At 60.5% G+C, this 15,453-nt stretch overlaps 1 protein-coding gene across 2 annotated transcripts; it reads right to left on the bottom strand.

Moving 5' to 3' along the window:
• Positions 1 to 4,682: 4,682 nt before the first annotated feature.
• BCAM (basal cell adhesion molecule (Lutheran blood group)) lies at positions 4,683 to 13,715 on the bottom strand. 2 transcript variants are annotated; one of them, XM_045813131.2, is made up of 15 exons: positions 13,561 to 13,715; positions 11,639 to 11,760; positions 10,859 to 11,084; positions 10,705 to 10,775; positions 10,411 to 10,507; positions 10,144 to 10,326; positions 9,591 to 9,727; positions 9,057 to 9,213; positions 6,978 to 7,093; positions 6,729 to 6,870; positions 6,441 to 6,577; positions 6,099 to 6,243; positions 5,865 to 6,009; positions 5,262 to 5,379; positions 4,683 to 5,156 (listed from the first exon to the last, which is right to left on the bottom strand). In XM_045813131.2, exons 1-15 carry the CDS (start codon positions 13,640 to 13,642, stop codon positions 5,151 to 5,153), a joined length of 1,884 nt encoding a protein of 627 aa, XP_045669087.1. In that variant the 5' UTR covers positions 13,643 to 13,715; the 3' UTR covers positions 4,683 to 5,150. The 2 variants fall into 2 exon arrangements, with proteins under 2 accessions (XP_045669087.1, XP_087727015.1); XM_087870889.1 differs by lacking the exons at positions 4,683 to 5,156; positions 5,262 to 5,379 and having other exon boundaries at positions 5,861 to 6,009.
• Between the last annotated feature and the right edge of the window lie 1,738 nt (positions 13,716 to 15,453).

Raw genomic sequence — 15,453 nt, 5'->3', positions numbered from 1 at the left:
CTCCCGCCAGGGGGCGGCACAGACCGGCCCCTGAGCTCCGCTGGACCGGCGGGGCTGGACTAGGGTCGGGCCTCCAGGCTCCGCCGGTCCCTCCCCTTGTCCTTGTCCCACTTCTATCTTCCCAGCCTCCTCGCGTCTTTGTGTCTCTAGCTCTGACTCGGCCCCTTTGTCTCTCCCCGGCGGCGCCCGCTCCTCCCCACCCCCACCTACCTCTTCACATTCCTAGGGCTGACTGGGGGAGCTGGTGAGGCCGCCCAGGGTGTTGGGGTGAGGGCGGGAAACAGGAGGCTGAGGGTGAGGGGGGGTTGCCCCTGAGCGCCTGAAATCCCTTTAGGGCGAGGGTGCCGACCAACTGGGGGCAGATGCTTGAGAGCTTCTTGCCCCAGCAAGAGGACACCCTAGACTTGCCCTCCCATCCCGCTCACCACACACCTGAGCTTTCCTCCCCAAAGGGCAAGGTCTCAAGTGGTAGGGATTCTTACTGGCCTGCCTTCAAGTCTTGGTAATGATACTATTCATAAATGTATTTGCTGTGTGCTGGGTACACATTTGAGTGCACTGGAAGTATTATCTCAAATAGCGCACACAGGACCCTATGTGATAAGCGAACCGAGGCACAGAGAGATGAAATGACTTGGCGCAACAGGGCTACAAAACGGCAAACCCGGGACTGATGGATCTTAGCTACTGCCTCACAAGAATCCACTGGAGGAGACATTATCATGATCCCCATTTCACTGAAAAGTACACCCAGGGTCATTTGCCACAAGCCTCCCAGCAAGAAAGTAGCAAGCGGGGATTTGAACCCAGGCAGCCTGCACTCTTAGCCTTTCTACCCTATGTGTCCTCCAGATAATGTGTATCTCAGGCTTGGCACCAGCCTGGTATTGGCCCAGCCGGACAAACAGGTCCATAATAGTGTGATCTCTTTGTCCTTCTCTCCCCAGTCTGGGGCCAGACTGGATGGCCAGGATCTCTGGGTTTTATATCCCTTTGCTACTCCTTTGCTTTGCAAAATCCTTGCCTCCCCTCTCTCCTCCCCACCACCCCTTTCTCCCTTGAACAAAATGCCCAGTCCCCAGGGAGATTTCTTCTAGAAAGAGAGCACCTGCTCTTTTCTGGGCCTGTCAGTGAGTGAGCTCAGCCTTCCTGGCTGTTCTTTGTGGAGCCCACGAGGGAAGCCCTAGGAGGGTAAGCTGGAGTTTAACGCCCCCTTCACATGAAGAAGGGGACATGCATTAGGCTGCACATGGCCATGTTTGTTGACAAATGCCTGGGTGGGTCTCATGCCTGAGGAGTCAGCCTTCAGTGTCGAGAAGTCCCATGGCACTTCACTGAAGAGCCAGCCATAACCACCCACCCCGCGGTACAGGCACAAGGCCAAAGTCTTCCTGATGAAACTTTGGAGTTGGTGCCAAGTATTTACCTGCCTGGCAACCTGTAACCTCTTTTTCTTCTTCCAACAGTCCCCCACCCCCAAGTCTTTCCACAAGGAATCCCCTATACTCTGTCCTTACGGTTCAGAGTGAGGCTGACCCCATCCTGGCCAATCAGAGCACTTGATCCCCTGGCCACAGGGATTGGCTCAGGGATGGGGGTGGGGCCCATTCCTGTCCAATACGAATTAGCCCTGAGACTTCAGACTTCCTCTTTAATGAATAGGAAAGGGACACACACACACTTTCTCTGTTTTTAAAGATTTTATTTTTTAAGTAAACTCTACACCCAACGTGGGGCTCAAACCAATAACCCTGAGATCAAGAGTCACACGCTCTACCAAATGAGCCAGCCAGGCTCCCAGGACACACTCTTTTGTTGGGGGTTGCTAAACTGGTAGGGCAGAAACCTGGCACTAGGGTGACACTTGAGAGAAAAAGGCCCTGCTTCTGGTTGGAGGACAGCAGAGCTGTGAAATGGAAGAGGATAGCTTTCTGATGAGACCATTTGAACCCCTGGATCCAGCTATGCCTGAAGGTAGTCAGCCTTTGATCATTCTGGTTGTATGAGTGAATAATTTTCCTTTAGACTTACACAAATTTTTGGCTTTTTTTTTTTTTTTTTTTTTTTTGTCATTTGCAACCAAACATATCCTTACTAATGGAATCTGCAGGAGTCCATAAGAGGCACAGATTCCTAAAACTTTCCCCAGGGCAGGGAAAGGGGAGTGAAAACTTCTTCCTAGAATCCTTCAAGATGTCCAGGCTTCGAAGGACAGGCAAGCTTTGTGACAATGGGGCAGTGGGGGAGGGCATTCCCGAAAGAGTAAAGTCATGGGTGCGTGTGTGAGAGAGGGAGCGGTGGGTTGTGAGTGATAGACGACATTTAGGTCCTAAATGCCAGGTGAAGGGTGGCTCGTGCTCTTGAGAGCCGCGGGGAGCCACAGAAGGTTGATAAACAATGGTAGTGCACTCCAAACTTGCTTTTACATCTTGGAGCCCCAGATCCTGCAGGTTCCCCCTTTCCCATGCCCCCAGACCCTTGGCCAAGGTGGGAGGGGTTGGACTGAGGGCACAGGCTGCCATCTGTATGCAAATTGCCCGGGATGCCATGCAGATGAGGGACCTTAAGGAAATGTATGCCCTCCTGGGAGGGAGGCCAGGACTCTCCCCTCATTAACTCAGGGACCAGGTGCTGAGCATAGAGAACCCCTTCTTCCCTGGGGGTCCCCTCTCTCCCCTCCCCCTGCCATCTGTTCACACACACCCCCCCCCCCCAGCTCCCCAGATCCCCCCTCACCAATGTCTGTCCTTCCAGGAGTATCTCTCTCCACTTGGTCCCTTCCCTGGACCAAGGGACCCTATCTAGCTTTTCTCTCTGACCCTCCATTTTCCTGGGATCATGATACCTACTAATAATAAACATGTACCGAAAACATGCTCCATGCCAGGCTTTGTATAAACACTTTCCATGGTTATCTTATCAAATTCTCTCAACAGCTCTCCTGTGTGTGCTGTATTTTTAAAAAAAGGATAGTCACTTCTGCCCTATCGAAAGCAAGAAAGCCACACGAATGAGGCAGAGAGGTGAAACAAAGAATGATTTTTCAGAAGCAACTCCTGGTAGACATGTTAAGAGTGATTTGAATGTAGATGGGAAGGATGGAAGGATCGAGTAAGCCCCAAGGGTCCATGTGTCGGTGAGGTGCTTCCTGCTGCTGACTCCAGCTCTGTTCCCGGAGTCCTGTGCCCAAGCCATGCAGCTAAAAGCCATGGCTGCCAAGCACGTTTTCAGCCAGCTACAGTTATGGCCAAGAGCATTCCCTCCCCCACCGCGGCACTGGTGCCTTTGGGGGGCCGAACTCCCTGGTTCACCCTCCACTGTGGGCATCGGAACTACACCACGATGAGAAAGGACCCGAGAGCCATATGTACCCCAAACTCAAGCAGTGGGGACCTTGACCACTTGTGCCCTGACTGATCTAAGTATGTTAACTCGCTCCCTCTCTTTTCTCCGGCTTCTCTCTCTTTTTTTTTTTTTATATTTATTTATTCGGCAGAGATAGAGACAGCCAGAGAGAGAGGGAATACAAGCAGGGGGAGTGGGAGAGGAAGAAGCAGGCTCCCAGAGGAGGAGCCTGATGCGGGGCTCGATCCCATAACGCCGGGATCACGCCCTGAGCCAAAGGCAGACGCTTAACGACTGAGCCACCCAGGTGCCCCTCTCATTTGTTTTAAACCGATTCGAGAAACAGTGGGATTTGAGCCTCTTCTAATCAGGCTGTGAGCTCTTCTGCTCTGGGGACCCTGGGCGTACGGCCCGGCCCCTACCGGGAGGCTCTCCCAGGGCAGCTCGCCACTTGCCCAGGGTGACAGGCCCCACCTTGTCCATTGTGTGGATGAGCAAGCTGAGGACAGAGAAGCCGAGTCACTTGCCAGAGATCGAGGTCTGAGTGCAGAGACCTCTGGGCACGCACACGCCTTACAGCAGCCCCTCCACTGCCCAAGTGTGATTGGGCCCAGGGAGGTGGCCACTTGGCCAAGGTCACACAGGCCCCCTTCCTACCACCCTCCCCCCTGCTTCTCAGCTGCTCCTTTCAGCCTTTTTTCTTTCCCTTGCTGACTGTAGTGACCTCTGAGTCCCAGTTGTTTCTCTTTTTGTCCCTATTTGTCTCTGCCTCTCTCTCCCCAAATCTCTGTCTGTCTGACCCCAGGGTTCTCATCTCTGGGCTTCTGCAGTCCATCCCCCCATCTCCCCGTCTTTCCCATCCCTCTCTCAAATCGCTGTCTTCCTTGACCTCAGTAAGTCTAACTGGCCTCACTCCTTTCTGCCCCGGAAACCCTTTTGTGGGTTCCTCCAGGCCACCCCTCCTTCCCTAGGGAATCCTCAGCGGCAGGCATGCCTTTCTCGGATGGGGCGGCTCCATCCCTAATTCCATCCACTCTGCAGCTCAAAGAAAGCTTTTCCTCTGTCCTGCAGCTTCAATTCCCATTTGGGCTCTGCAAGAGAGACTGAGGGTTTTACTTAAGGAAAGAGCCCTGCACCCCCCACGCAGGCATTTAACACCCTCTGGACCCTTGGCACCTCTCTCTTCCACCCTCAGCCAGCAGAGTCTCTCTCCGCTCTCTTATTTCTCTCTGCATGACATCAGACTTCTCCCAGGTCTTGCAAGGGGGGGGAGGGGGCATCACCTGCACCCCCTTCTCCTCTCGTCCCCCAGAGGAGGCTCTGGCCACAGCATGGTGTGATGTGACAGACAGCCTTTATTCCAGACTCCAGTGTCCACAGATGACAGGGTGGGGGGTGGAGGGGCAGGGGTGGGGATCCAGTGTCAGACTATGCAGTAGGACGTCAGGTGGGGCGGGGGACCAGCGATACAGGCAGGAGGTAAAAATCGCCCTGGCCAGCCGACCCTCAGAGCCTTGGAGCCTCGTCCTGTCCCGGGCCAGGCCCTGGGCTTGGGTCCAGGAGCTATTCTGGGGCCTGGGAGAGTCACATTCCCTGGAGGAAGGTCCCCTCCTACCCAGCCTCCCTCCCTCCCTGCAAGCAGTGGCTGCTGTAGGTCCCTGCCCAGCCTGCAGAGGAAGGAAGGGAAGGGAGGGCCGGAGGGGGAAGAGGGAAGGTGGGGGCAGGCGGAGGCGTGCGCAGGGCTGGCTATCTGATGCTGATTCTCTGATGTCAGGTCCAGTAGAGCCTCTTGGAGGTCCTCGGGCTCAGCACTGGGAGGACATGGAGAGGTCAGCCTGGGCCTGTGCCCTCGGAGGCTGTCCCACCGCACCCCCACTGCTTCCCCCCTCCCTCAGGGTGTCTGGGCCCTCACCCACCTCATCTCCGAAGCCCCCGCTGCCATGCCGGCCTCCTCCAGAGGCACCTCCCATGAGAAGGCCCGTCTGCTCAGGCCGCTCTGACCCCGAGTGGCTCAACTGTGGCTCCCCAGGTGGCCTGGGGGGGAGGGGAGGCAGCATGTGGGACGTGGTCACGCCTGGGGAAGGGACTGAGGAGGGGGCTGTTTGGGACGAGGAGGGACTTGGGGGTCGGGTGGGAGAGGAATGGGGATGGGGTGCGAGTGGCGATGGTGTGGGGGTTAGGGATGGGTGCGTAGGATGCTGTCGGGCTTGGAGATGGTGACTTAGTTGGGGTCAGCTCTAGGAATGGGTGTGGGGGTGGCTGCGGATTGGAGTGGAGGGTGGCCATGTGATCAGCCAGAGAGGATAGATGGAGACGGAAATGGAGTAAGGAATGGGAACGAGATGGGCTTGGGGTTGGGGTCGGGGCTGGGGATGCATTTGGGTTTGGGGTGGAGGACAGGATGCGGTTGGGGCTGGTCACGGGCTGGGTTTGGGCTTGAGGTGGGAGGCGAAGTCAGAGGTGGGTGTAGGGATGGGGCAGGGTTACAGAGGTCACTTCCAAGGTGGCAGGCCACTCACGGAGCCCCCTTTTCCCCCCGCTGGCAGCAGCCGGGGCGAGCCTTGCGTCTCATGCAGTAGAAGGCAGCAACGACAAGCAGCAGGAGGCCTACGCTCACGGCCACGGCCATGACAGCCACGCCGGCCTGCGCGGTCTGGGGGGCCACTGCAGGGACCGGATGGAGGAGGAGGGGTCAGCCGGCGGGGCTCTGTCGCCCCACGGGCAGGCTCCTCTCCACCCCTGCAGCTCCTCACCAGAGCCAAAGTGGAAGACGTGCTGCTTCTTCCCGTGGGCATTGGAGGCCTCGCAGGAGACCCCTTCTCTGCTCAGGGCACTGGTCACCTTCAGGGTCAAGGAGCTGCTCACCCACCCCTGCCCTCTGAGGGCCGGCTCTGCTGGCTGTGGAGGCTTGGGTTAGCGCCAGCCCCTGGTCTTGGGGGCGGGGGCGAGGGCGAGGGCAGAGGCGAAGCTGTCCCGTCCCCCAGGAAGTGGAAGGGTGCAATGCTTGGACTGGTGAGGGGGGCAGGGACCCCCAAGGGGCTCGGGGAGGGTGCCTGGGTCCCGCGGGGATCAGGGTGGAGAGGACGGTCCCTTACACTGCCGCCCAATTGGCTCCAACTGAGTTTGGGCTCCGGGTAACCGCGGGCAGAGCAGACCAGCCTGACTTCTTCGCCTTCCCTCCAGCCGCCCTCTGTCTGGGGCTGAGTCTCCTCCACGCTTAACTGAGGTGGCCCTGGGGGTGTGGGGGAGGGAAGAGGAGGAGGTCCATCGGAGGAGGGGAAGGAGGGGGAGAGAGGCGAAAGGAATAGCAGAGAGAGGGACCAGCTGCTTGTCCCGGTCCCCCCACCATCTCGGTCCCCACCCAAACCTGCCCCAGCCCGAACCTTGGACCAGCAGGTTGAAGCTCTGGGTGCGGCTGAGGAGGGGGACCGTGGGCATGGACGCCTCACAGACGTAGGTGCCCGCCGAGTCGAAGGTGATGGAGCTCAGCGAGAGGGTGGGGCCGTTCCCCAGGGGGACGAAGTCCTGGCAGGGAGAGAAGGGGGAGGCCAGGTGGGTGTGAGGGCGGGGTCGAGGGAAGGGAGAGGGTGCGGGCTGAAGGTTCCAGGGCTGAGGGCTCCTTTCCCTCTCACCTTGGTCCAGCGCAGGGCAGGGGTGGGCAGCCCTCGCACGGAGCAGTTCACGGTGGTGCTGTTGCCCAAGTGTAAGGAAAGCTCCTCCCCGGTGCTGAGCTCGAGGGGGTCCAGGTCTGGAGGGGGGGACAGACTGTCACCTTCCCCAGCCCCTCACCCATGCGGTTAGGGGCTCTCCAGGGCTGTTGGGGGTGAACATGAATGCACAACCATAAGCAGAGCCTGTCAGTGTTCCTTCTGGCTCTCCCCACCTCCGTGAGCTTGCCACGGTCCCAGGCCAAGTCTCAAGCCCGAATCTAACTCCAAAACCCGGGGCCAACTAAAGCACCTTCCCCCAGAGTGGATGTCTGGGCCCACAGTTAATGCACGAGCAGGGACGTGTGAGGTGTTCCTTCTCTGACTTACCACCCAAACCCCATCACCCATCTTTGCATCCAGGTTTGTCTGCTCTCCCTCTGAAACGGACCCTCCCACTCTCTCCATCTCTGACCTCCAGGACCAACAGCCCTGACCACGGCTGCCACCGCCTCACTAGTCTCCCTGTTGACCAGGATTCTCGGCCCCTCCAGTCTCTCCCACCGAACTGCCAGATGGATCTTCTCAAAACACACACTGGTCAGCCCTGCCCTCTGCATAAAATCTCGCAGTGGTTCCCCGATACCCCTGGCATAGAGGCCAAATTCCTTGACAAAGCCTACAGGAGCCTGCCTGATCTGACCTCTGCCTCCCTCCTCAACCTCACTTCTCGTCCCCCCACCTTTGTCCCGAGCTCCTGCTACCCTACTCTCTTGCCGTTTTTCTCCAGTATGTCATGTTGGGTCCTGCCTCAGGGCCTTTGCACTTCCTGATCTCTCTGCCTAGAAGCTCCTCTTTGGGCTCTTCGCATTTCTGATTCCAATCTTTGGTTTCCTACTCAAATGGCCCCTTCTCAGAGAGGCCCCTCTGACCCACTGTTGTGGACACTCAGCTTTCCCCTCCAGCACTGAAGGATTTATTCCCCCAGCTGTTAAGAAGGATGTCAGCTGTCAGCCCTCAGCTGTCGGCCCTCTCTGGGAACTGCTTCAGCTGCAGAGAGCCCCCCGCTCAAGGTCATGCCCCCTTCCCTGCACGGCCCACGTGCAATGACTGGTTGATGTGGGGGTAGAAAGGCCCAGTCCCCTTGCCCCAACTGGGGACGATTTTGAAGGCCAGCTTCCCAGTGCCCTGCAGGGCCAACCGCGACTTTGCAGCCCGTCTTCTGTCTCTGCCTGATCCTGCTTCCTTCCCTTCCTCAGCCTCCATGAACGTGGATCCCAAGGCCCTTCCCGTAAACTTCCTGCCTGCAAAGCTCCGTGTCAGAATCCGCTTCCCGGGACGGGACAGAGCCTGTAACATCCTCCGTCTAAAACAGCCCCCACGCACCCAGCCCACCCCTTACCCCCTCACTCTGTGTTAGTCCCCGTAGATGTCCCATCGCTACTCAGGGTCTCGTTCACCCTCTACCCCCTGTCTCTCTGACTGGGCTGGGAGCTCTGAGAGGGTGGGGACTGGGCTGTCTTGTTCACAGATGTCTCCCCGACCCCAGCCACAGGGTCCAGGCCCAGGAAAGGAGGCAGAAGGAGTGCCAAGGAGGAACAGAGCCTTTGCCCAGGGCTCGGGCGCAAGCGGACTAAGGTTTTCTAGAAGACTGGGACCCTGGAAACTGGCTAGAAGTGGAAAGTAGAAAGCAGGAGGGTTGACCTAGAAATGAGGAGAGGAGCTTGGCTGGGATGAAGAGAAGGTCTTGGTGGGGAGAATGGTCAGCCAGATGGGCCTTGAAGGCTGGGGTGGATCATGTGGGCTTTCTCCGGGGGGCACTGGGGAGCCATGGCAGGTTTGGAGCGGGGGGAAGTCAGGTTTGCACTTTGGAATGAGCTCTCTGGCTGCCTCGTGTGTGGGAGACTGGAGGGGGCTGGGGCAGGCACCTGGGGGCGAAGGGGACCATCCGGACCAGGAAGGACCACAGAAATGGAGAGAAAGGGTTGGCGGCGGGGCTGCGGGGTGAGGGCGAGGAGGCCGCTGGTGCCAGGGGCCCCCTGCCCGTTCTCCCGGGACGCTCACAGGCCACGCGCAGCTCGGCGGTTTTGGAGAGCACCGCGTCCTCAGCGGCGTCGTAGTCCTCGACCCTGCAGCCGTAGGTCCCGCTCTGGCCCCGCTGAACCCCCTCCAGGGTCAAGTTCCCCTCAAGATTTGTTTTCAGCACGTCCTCCTGCTTGTCCTGGGTGACCAGGGACGAGGAACCCGGCTCAGGAGCCGCCCTGGTCCGGCGGGGTCATGCTGGGTTGGGGCCACCCGGGTCAGAGTCAAGCATCTTGTAGGTCAGGGGTCACCGAGTTAGTGTCATACGAGGGTCAGGGCCCCCTCAAGGAACGGGGCAGAGGCCCTTGCTAAGTCAGGGGTCCCCCAGGTCAGGTAGCACACTAAGTTAGGACTCTCTCAAATCAGGGCTCAGAGGCCCCGTTAGCTCTTGGGCCACCAGTCAGGTGCCTCGCTGAGCCAGGGACCACCCAGGGGAAAGGTCAGAAGTTGGTGGAGGCCAATATGTCATCAGAGGTCAGGGACCAGGACTTCCAAAGGAACGATGGGGTGAGTCACCTGAAGGCGGAAAAATACGTATTCCATGCTGGGGTTGCCGTCCCCGCGGCAAAACAGCTGGACGGAGTCACCCTCGCGTACCCAGCCCTCGGTGGTGGACGGGCTGCCCACCCAGAAATCCACGTTCTCCGTGGGGTCTAAGGGAAAGTGCAAGAGGAAAAGACGGCTCAGGCTGGACTCATGATCAGGGTCAAGGGTAGGTCAGGTCAAGGGTAAAAGGCAGGGCTGGATTGAGGGAAAGAGGTCAGGGCCGCAGCAAACGGGCAGACTGTGGTTGGTCAAAGGGCAGAGGTCGTATCTTTCACAACTCAAGTTCACACTTAGTCTGAGATCCGGGACCAGAAGTCAGGGGCTGAGCCGAGAGTACAGGTCAAGGGTCCGAGGTCAGTGCGGGTGACAGGTCAGGGTGAGATTCCAGGACCCCATTCGGTGTGAGAGTGTGTGGAGCACGTTTAGCCGTGAGACTCCACGGGGCTCGCTCCGGAGACTGGGCAGGCCGCGGTCGGGCTCGGAGGGTCCAGGGTCGGGGAGGTCAGGACCCGCAGGGACTCACAGTGCAAGGTCAGGTGGAAGGCGGGGCTGTCCAGGCGGCCGCGCCGGCCGGTGGGCAGGTGGTAGCTCACGGAGCAGTGGAAGCTGGCGTCCCGGTCGGCCTTCCGGAGCCGCAGGTAGAGGGTGCTGGTGAGGGACTGCAGGCCCGAGGCCTCGCGGACTGTGCGGCTGGTCATGTAGCCCTCTGGGGGAGAGGGAGGCGGCGGTCAGCCAGCTCCGGGCGCCGCAGCCCCATCCCCGTCCAGCCGGCCCCCGCGCCGCGGCTCACCTGTGTTCACCTCCATGGGCACCCTGAGCCGCTGCCCGTTCCGGTACCACGTGATCTGGGGGGCGGGGTTCCCGTTGCGGCTGTGGCAGGTGGCGATCTGAGATGGACACAGGCATGGCCCTGGGCTCTGACCCAGGACTCCGAAGCCTGGGCCCCTCTTTCCTCGGAACTTCTCCTCGCTCAGATATAGGAGCCTGGGCCCCCCAGCCCCGCCCTCCCCCATGACGCAGGAGCGCAAACCTCCCCGCCCCCGTGTCCCCCAGGACCCTGGAATCGAGGTCCGGCCCCAGGTACCTCCTGGGTAGAGTCATCCACCACGGACAGGATCCCTTTGTTGGGGAAGACCTCCGTGGCCTCCGGTTTCGCTGTGGGGGAGACATTACGGTCAGGAGCCCCTTTCCCGGGCTCTCACCTGCCCTCCCCTTCCGGGGCGCCCGCAGACACTCACCGAACATGCGGAGCTCCGTGGTGGCCTCGGTGCTCGCCGCGCCCACCCTCACCACGCACACGTAGTTCTGCTCGTCGCCCACCTGGGCCTCGGGCAGCACCAGGCGGCCCCGGGAGTCCAGCTGGTAGGGGGGGCTGCGGCCCCGGGAGTCGTGCACCCGGCCCTGGAGCTCGGAGCCCTGCCACTCGGCCGAGGCCAGGCGGTGGCGGAACCCAGAGCGGTCTGCCTGCGGGCGGGGAGGGCTCAGCGCCGGAGCTGCCCGGCCTGCCTTCCCCCACTGTCCTGCGGGTCATCGGGTCATCGCTCTCCTCGTGTCACCTCCCTCTGGTCTGGTCCCTGTTCCGGGGCCATGGGGTGCTCTCCTCTGTCTAGGTCCCTCGTTCTCCATCCTGCTCTGCTCCTGTTTCTCCTTTTCTCTCTGTCTCCTTCTCCCGCCCTGTTCCTAGGCCTCTTATCTCCTCCTCTTTTCTTTCTCTTCCTTTAGTTCCACACCCCCCCCCCCCCTTGCTATATCCTCTTCTGTCTCTGAATGTTCTCTCTCAGGAGCCTGTGCTCCGAAGGGGGCTCTTCCTTCTAGTCTCAGTGCCCAGACACCAGAGAACTTTGGAGAGTCCTTCCCCTTGCTGGGCCTTAACTTCCCCACCTGTAAAATGGAAAGGCAGCTGGATGGAGCTCTTTGGTCCTTTGGGCTCTGATGAGGGAATGAATGTGTGCAGCCCTGCAGTGCCCTGACTCCCAGCCCCCTTGGCCACCCTCTGGGCCCCAGCCTGCAGCACTCACCAGGAACCACTCCAGCACAAAATGGTCGTGGGACCCCAAGGCAGTGCAGTTCAGGGCGACAGGCTCCCCCTTCATCACCTCCACCAGGGAGAACTCAGATGAGGGCTCCTCAGCCTGGGCACCTGCAGGAGAGCCACTGAGCTCTCTCTGCCTCTGAGCCCCTTCTCCCCCAGGACCCGCTTCCAGTGCCCCCCTCCCTCAGACCCAGGAATCCAGACCCCTAGCCCCCTCCTTCCTCAGACCCAGGAATCCAGACCCCCAGCCCCCTCCTCCCTCAGACACAGTTCAGCCCCTCAGCCCCAGCTCCCGCCTCCCTCCATCTCTCATGTCTGCATCTCTGAGCTTGCAAAACCATTTCTCTGCATTTCTTAACATCTCTCTCTTCACAGAACTAAGGGCTCCTCCCCTGGGTCTCGTAGGGCCCTCGGTCCAATCCTCCTGGGGGCGAAACTGCACCTGTCCTTGTGCTTCCCGCTAGACCAGCCACCCCTCAAGGGCAGGGCCGGCGCTGGCTCATCCCTTGGCCTCCAGCACCCTGAGCAGGGCCTGGCTAGGTGCCAGGGATGGATATCTCTCCATCTCTGCCTGTGTGTCTCTCCCTCCGGGTCTCCATCTCTAGTCCACAGTCTCTGCCTCTCTGGCATCCTGGCACTCTGTCTCCATCTCTCTCAGCCCCTGGGTCTCTTGTCATGTGTCAGGGGGCTGGGGCTGGGCCTGCAGCTGCAGTATGGGTGTGTGGGGGCGGTAAGGGGGGACAGGGCTGGGCAGGTTTCAGGAATGTGGGAGGGGCAGGCTGGCCTAGACCTGCCCGGCCTGGCGCCAGAGCCCCCTACCCGCCCCTTGGCCCCTCTGCCTCTTTGATGGAGCAGGGAAGGGGGTACGGTGTGTCCCCTACGAATAGGAGAGGGGCGAGGCCCAGGATCCTGGGTCCTGAGGCAGAAGGGAGCCAGGGGCCTGGACTGCCGTCCCAGGATCCTGGCAGATAGAGCAGTTCCCATTGGGGAAACCATGCTCTCTCACCCTCTGGGCTGGCATCCTGGCATCAGCTCTCACTTCTTAGAACCTCCCTTCCCTTCCCCGCCTAGCTTGACCAGCCCTGCCCCTGGGGACCCACTATTTACCATGCTTGTGCCAGGGGCCTGGATTCCCAGGCACCCACCTCTGGCCCAGGCCTGTCCCAGGGGAGGGGGTGTGGGGCCAGGCTGGTGCCTGGGGCTAGTCTGAGTAACAGACAGGAGGACAGACGGAGAGAGGAGAGATCTCTGTGCCCTAATCTCCCCCATCTCTCTGTCCCTCTGTTGCCAGCCCCTCTGGGCCTCCTCCCCTCCCACCACCACGCAGGTGTGTGGATTTATCTGGGGCCCCAGGAAGGGGGCACTGTCACTCGGAAACACTTTGTCCCATCGTCACTGCCTAGGGCCAGTGCTCCAGCCCTTCCATGAGGGAGCTGGGTTCTTTAGAGTCTGGGCTCTGAATCCAGGTTGGGGGGAACCCTCAAGAGCACGTGACTCACTGGATTCTAGCCACAGGGTCCCTGACCCTCGCAAAACTTGAGAACCTTTCCGAGGGAAGCCCTGGGGTTTGGGTCTCCTGTGTCCTGGGGGAAGCAACTGGAGGCCTGGACTCCTGGGTCTGGGGGAGCAGGGGTCTCAGGACCCAGATTCCAGGGGCTGAAGGCCCTCATTCCTTGGTCTCGAGTGCGGAGGGGGCTGACTTCTCGGGTGCTGCGGGATGCCCAGCCCCTCTGCCTGGCTGTCCCCAAGTCTCACATTGTGAGGGGTATCCCCCATGCTCCCCTATCCCTCTTCCGCGGGGGTCCCAGGTTTGGCTTCCTTCGGTCGACGAAAGCCTCTTCCCCCTCCCCTTTCCGGGGTCCCCAGGGGCCGCCCCCAGTCGCGCCCTGCTTCCTGCCCGAGCCATACCTGGCTGCGCCCCCAGCAGGAGCGCGAGCACCAGTAGCCGTGGGGCCCTGTGCGCCCGGGCCCGGCCGTCCCAGGGCTCCATGTTCGTGGTGGCAGCGGCGGCAGCGGCGACTGCCCGGGCTGCAGCTCGGCGGCCCCGGGGGCTGGGAGCGACCAGGCCCCGCCCCTGGCAGCCCCGCCCCGCCCCGCCCTCCCGGCCCCCCTTCGTCCCCCCACAAACCCGGGCGCCCCGCCAGGACCTCCCACTGCCCGGAGTGGACCTCCCAGCGCTCGGCCCGGAGCGGGGCTCCCTCTGCCCCCAAGCCCTGGGCTGCCTGGCTCAGGCTGACCAGTGCCCCTGGCGATGGCCTGACAGACCAGTCTAACCAGTGTCCTGAGCGGGGACCTCACCGCGCCGCCGTGGACCCTCTCCCCCTCATACTGACCCGGGGGGCCATTAGGGCATGCACTGGCCTCTCCCAGTGTAACCGGTGGTTCCCGGCGTGACCAGTGGCTTGCACTGTCCTCTCCCAGTACAACCAGTGGTGCCCAGCTTGATCCGTGGCCTGGAACAGCTTCTCCCTGGATGCCTTGTGAGGCCCTCCCCTGTAGCCAGTGCTTAGGGCTGCTTTCCTGTCTGACCAGTGGCCTGGAACCCATCAGTTCAATCTCTTAAATTTAATGGTCTTCAAACCTCAGTTCAGCCCAGGACTCTGTGATGAGGGTGGGGGGGCGGGGAGTGCGGTGGGGTGCTCTTTCCTTGACTCTCCTCCGTGGAGCCCTCCCTCTCTTCCCCTCATCCCGGGAATCCCAGGAATGCCACCCCCCTTCCTCCCTTCCTCTCCCCTTCACTCCCTCCCAACCTTGGGGGGGAGGGGAAGAGGATCAGACTGGAGGAACGCAGGTGAGTGGGGGAGGGGAGCAGACTAGGGCACCTGAGGCGAGTGGGGAGGAGCAGAGCCGGGGGGGTCGGGGGTCGGAAGGAAGGGTCACAGGTCAGACGGGGCGGGGGGCGGGGGGGGGGGGGAACAGATCCGACTGCTCAAGGCTTCTCACAAGCCAGGTCTGACTGGGACAAAATCCTCTGGGGGTGGGGGAGGGGAGAGATGTCACTGGTTATAGGGAGTAGCTAGCCCTGGACACTGGCCAGAATGGGGGGTCACTGGTAAGATGGCTTTGCCCACTGGGCACAGAAGGAACGCTTCGATTACAGGTCAGCTTGGGAGTTATTGGTCAGAGGTCAGACTGGTCAAGGCTACTTTATTCATTGGTGATACAGGAAAGCAATTGTTACACTGGGAGAGGAGACCTTTTAGTATTAGCCGCATCATCACCTCCTCCAGGATGCCCTCCCTGCTCCCCTGGCTAGGTCAAGCGCCCCCTCACAACCACCTGGGCTCCCCCACCCCAGTCCTGCACATTCTGGGTCATCCTGTCTGGGGATTAATCTGTCCCCCCCACTGGACTGTGGGTCCATGAGGGCAGGGCTGGCGCTGTCTCTGGTGGTCACTGCTGTGTCCCCAGCATAAGGCCAGACACAGAGCAGGTGCTCAGGGAAGGCTTGGAGGGCTCAAGAGTCAGGAGCACACAGGTTCCCCGGATCATCACAGGGCACATGGTACAGACTCACTCATGGACAAATACAACTCCAAGTGCTCCCCGGGACAAGCTCACACGCTGCGACCCCCAACACCCACTCCCCAGCTCCTCTGGCTCCCGCCTGTGCACCCACTTGCCTGGACTGGACTCTGGTAGGCACCCTCTCATCAGCCACTCCCACTTCTACCTTCCTCAAGAATCCAACCAGCCAAGGTTCTGGGCAAAGGGGAAGGACCTACGGAGTGTGTATAAGGAGGGAAGCCATAAACACCAGCCACAGTCCCTTGCAGACTTGCAGAAACTAGTACTATAACG

This window comes from Ursus americanus, chromosome 21, assembly GCF_024610735.1.
Source record: "Ursus americanus isolate L20-20 chromosome 21, mUrsAme1.1.p, whole genome shotgun sequence".
Taxonomy (NCBI): Eukaryota; Metazoa; Chordata; class Mammalia; order Carnivora; family Ursidae; genus Ursus; species Ursus americanus.
This window is presented reverse-complemented; position numbering and strand designations above follow the sequence as displayed.

What these genes read in the sequence shown, in the direction of transcription:
- BCAM (XM_045813131.2), bottom strand. Translation starts at nt 13,642, where the DNA reads ATGGAGCCCTGGGACGGCCGGGCCCGGGCGCACAGGGCCCCACGGCTA. An exon ending in CCTGCTGGGGGCGCAGCCAG is followed by an intron (nt 11,761 to 13,560) that starts GTATGGCTCGGG and finishes GCTCTCCTGCAG; the next exon opens with GTGCCCAGGCTGAGGAGCCC. An exon ending in CACGGAGCTCCGCATGTTCG is followed by an intron (nt 10,776 to 10,858) that starts GTGAGTGTCTGC and finishes TCTCCCCCACAG; the next exon opens with CGAAACCGGAGGCCACGGAG.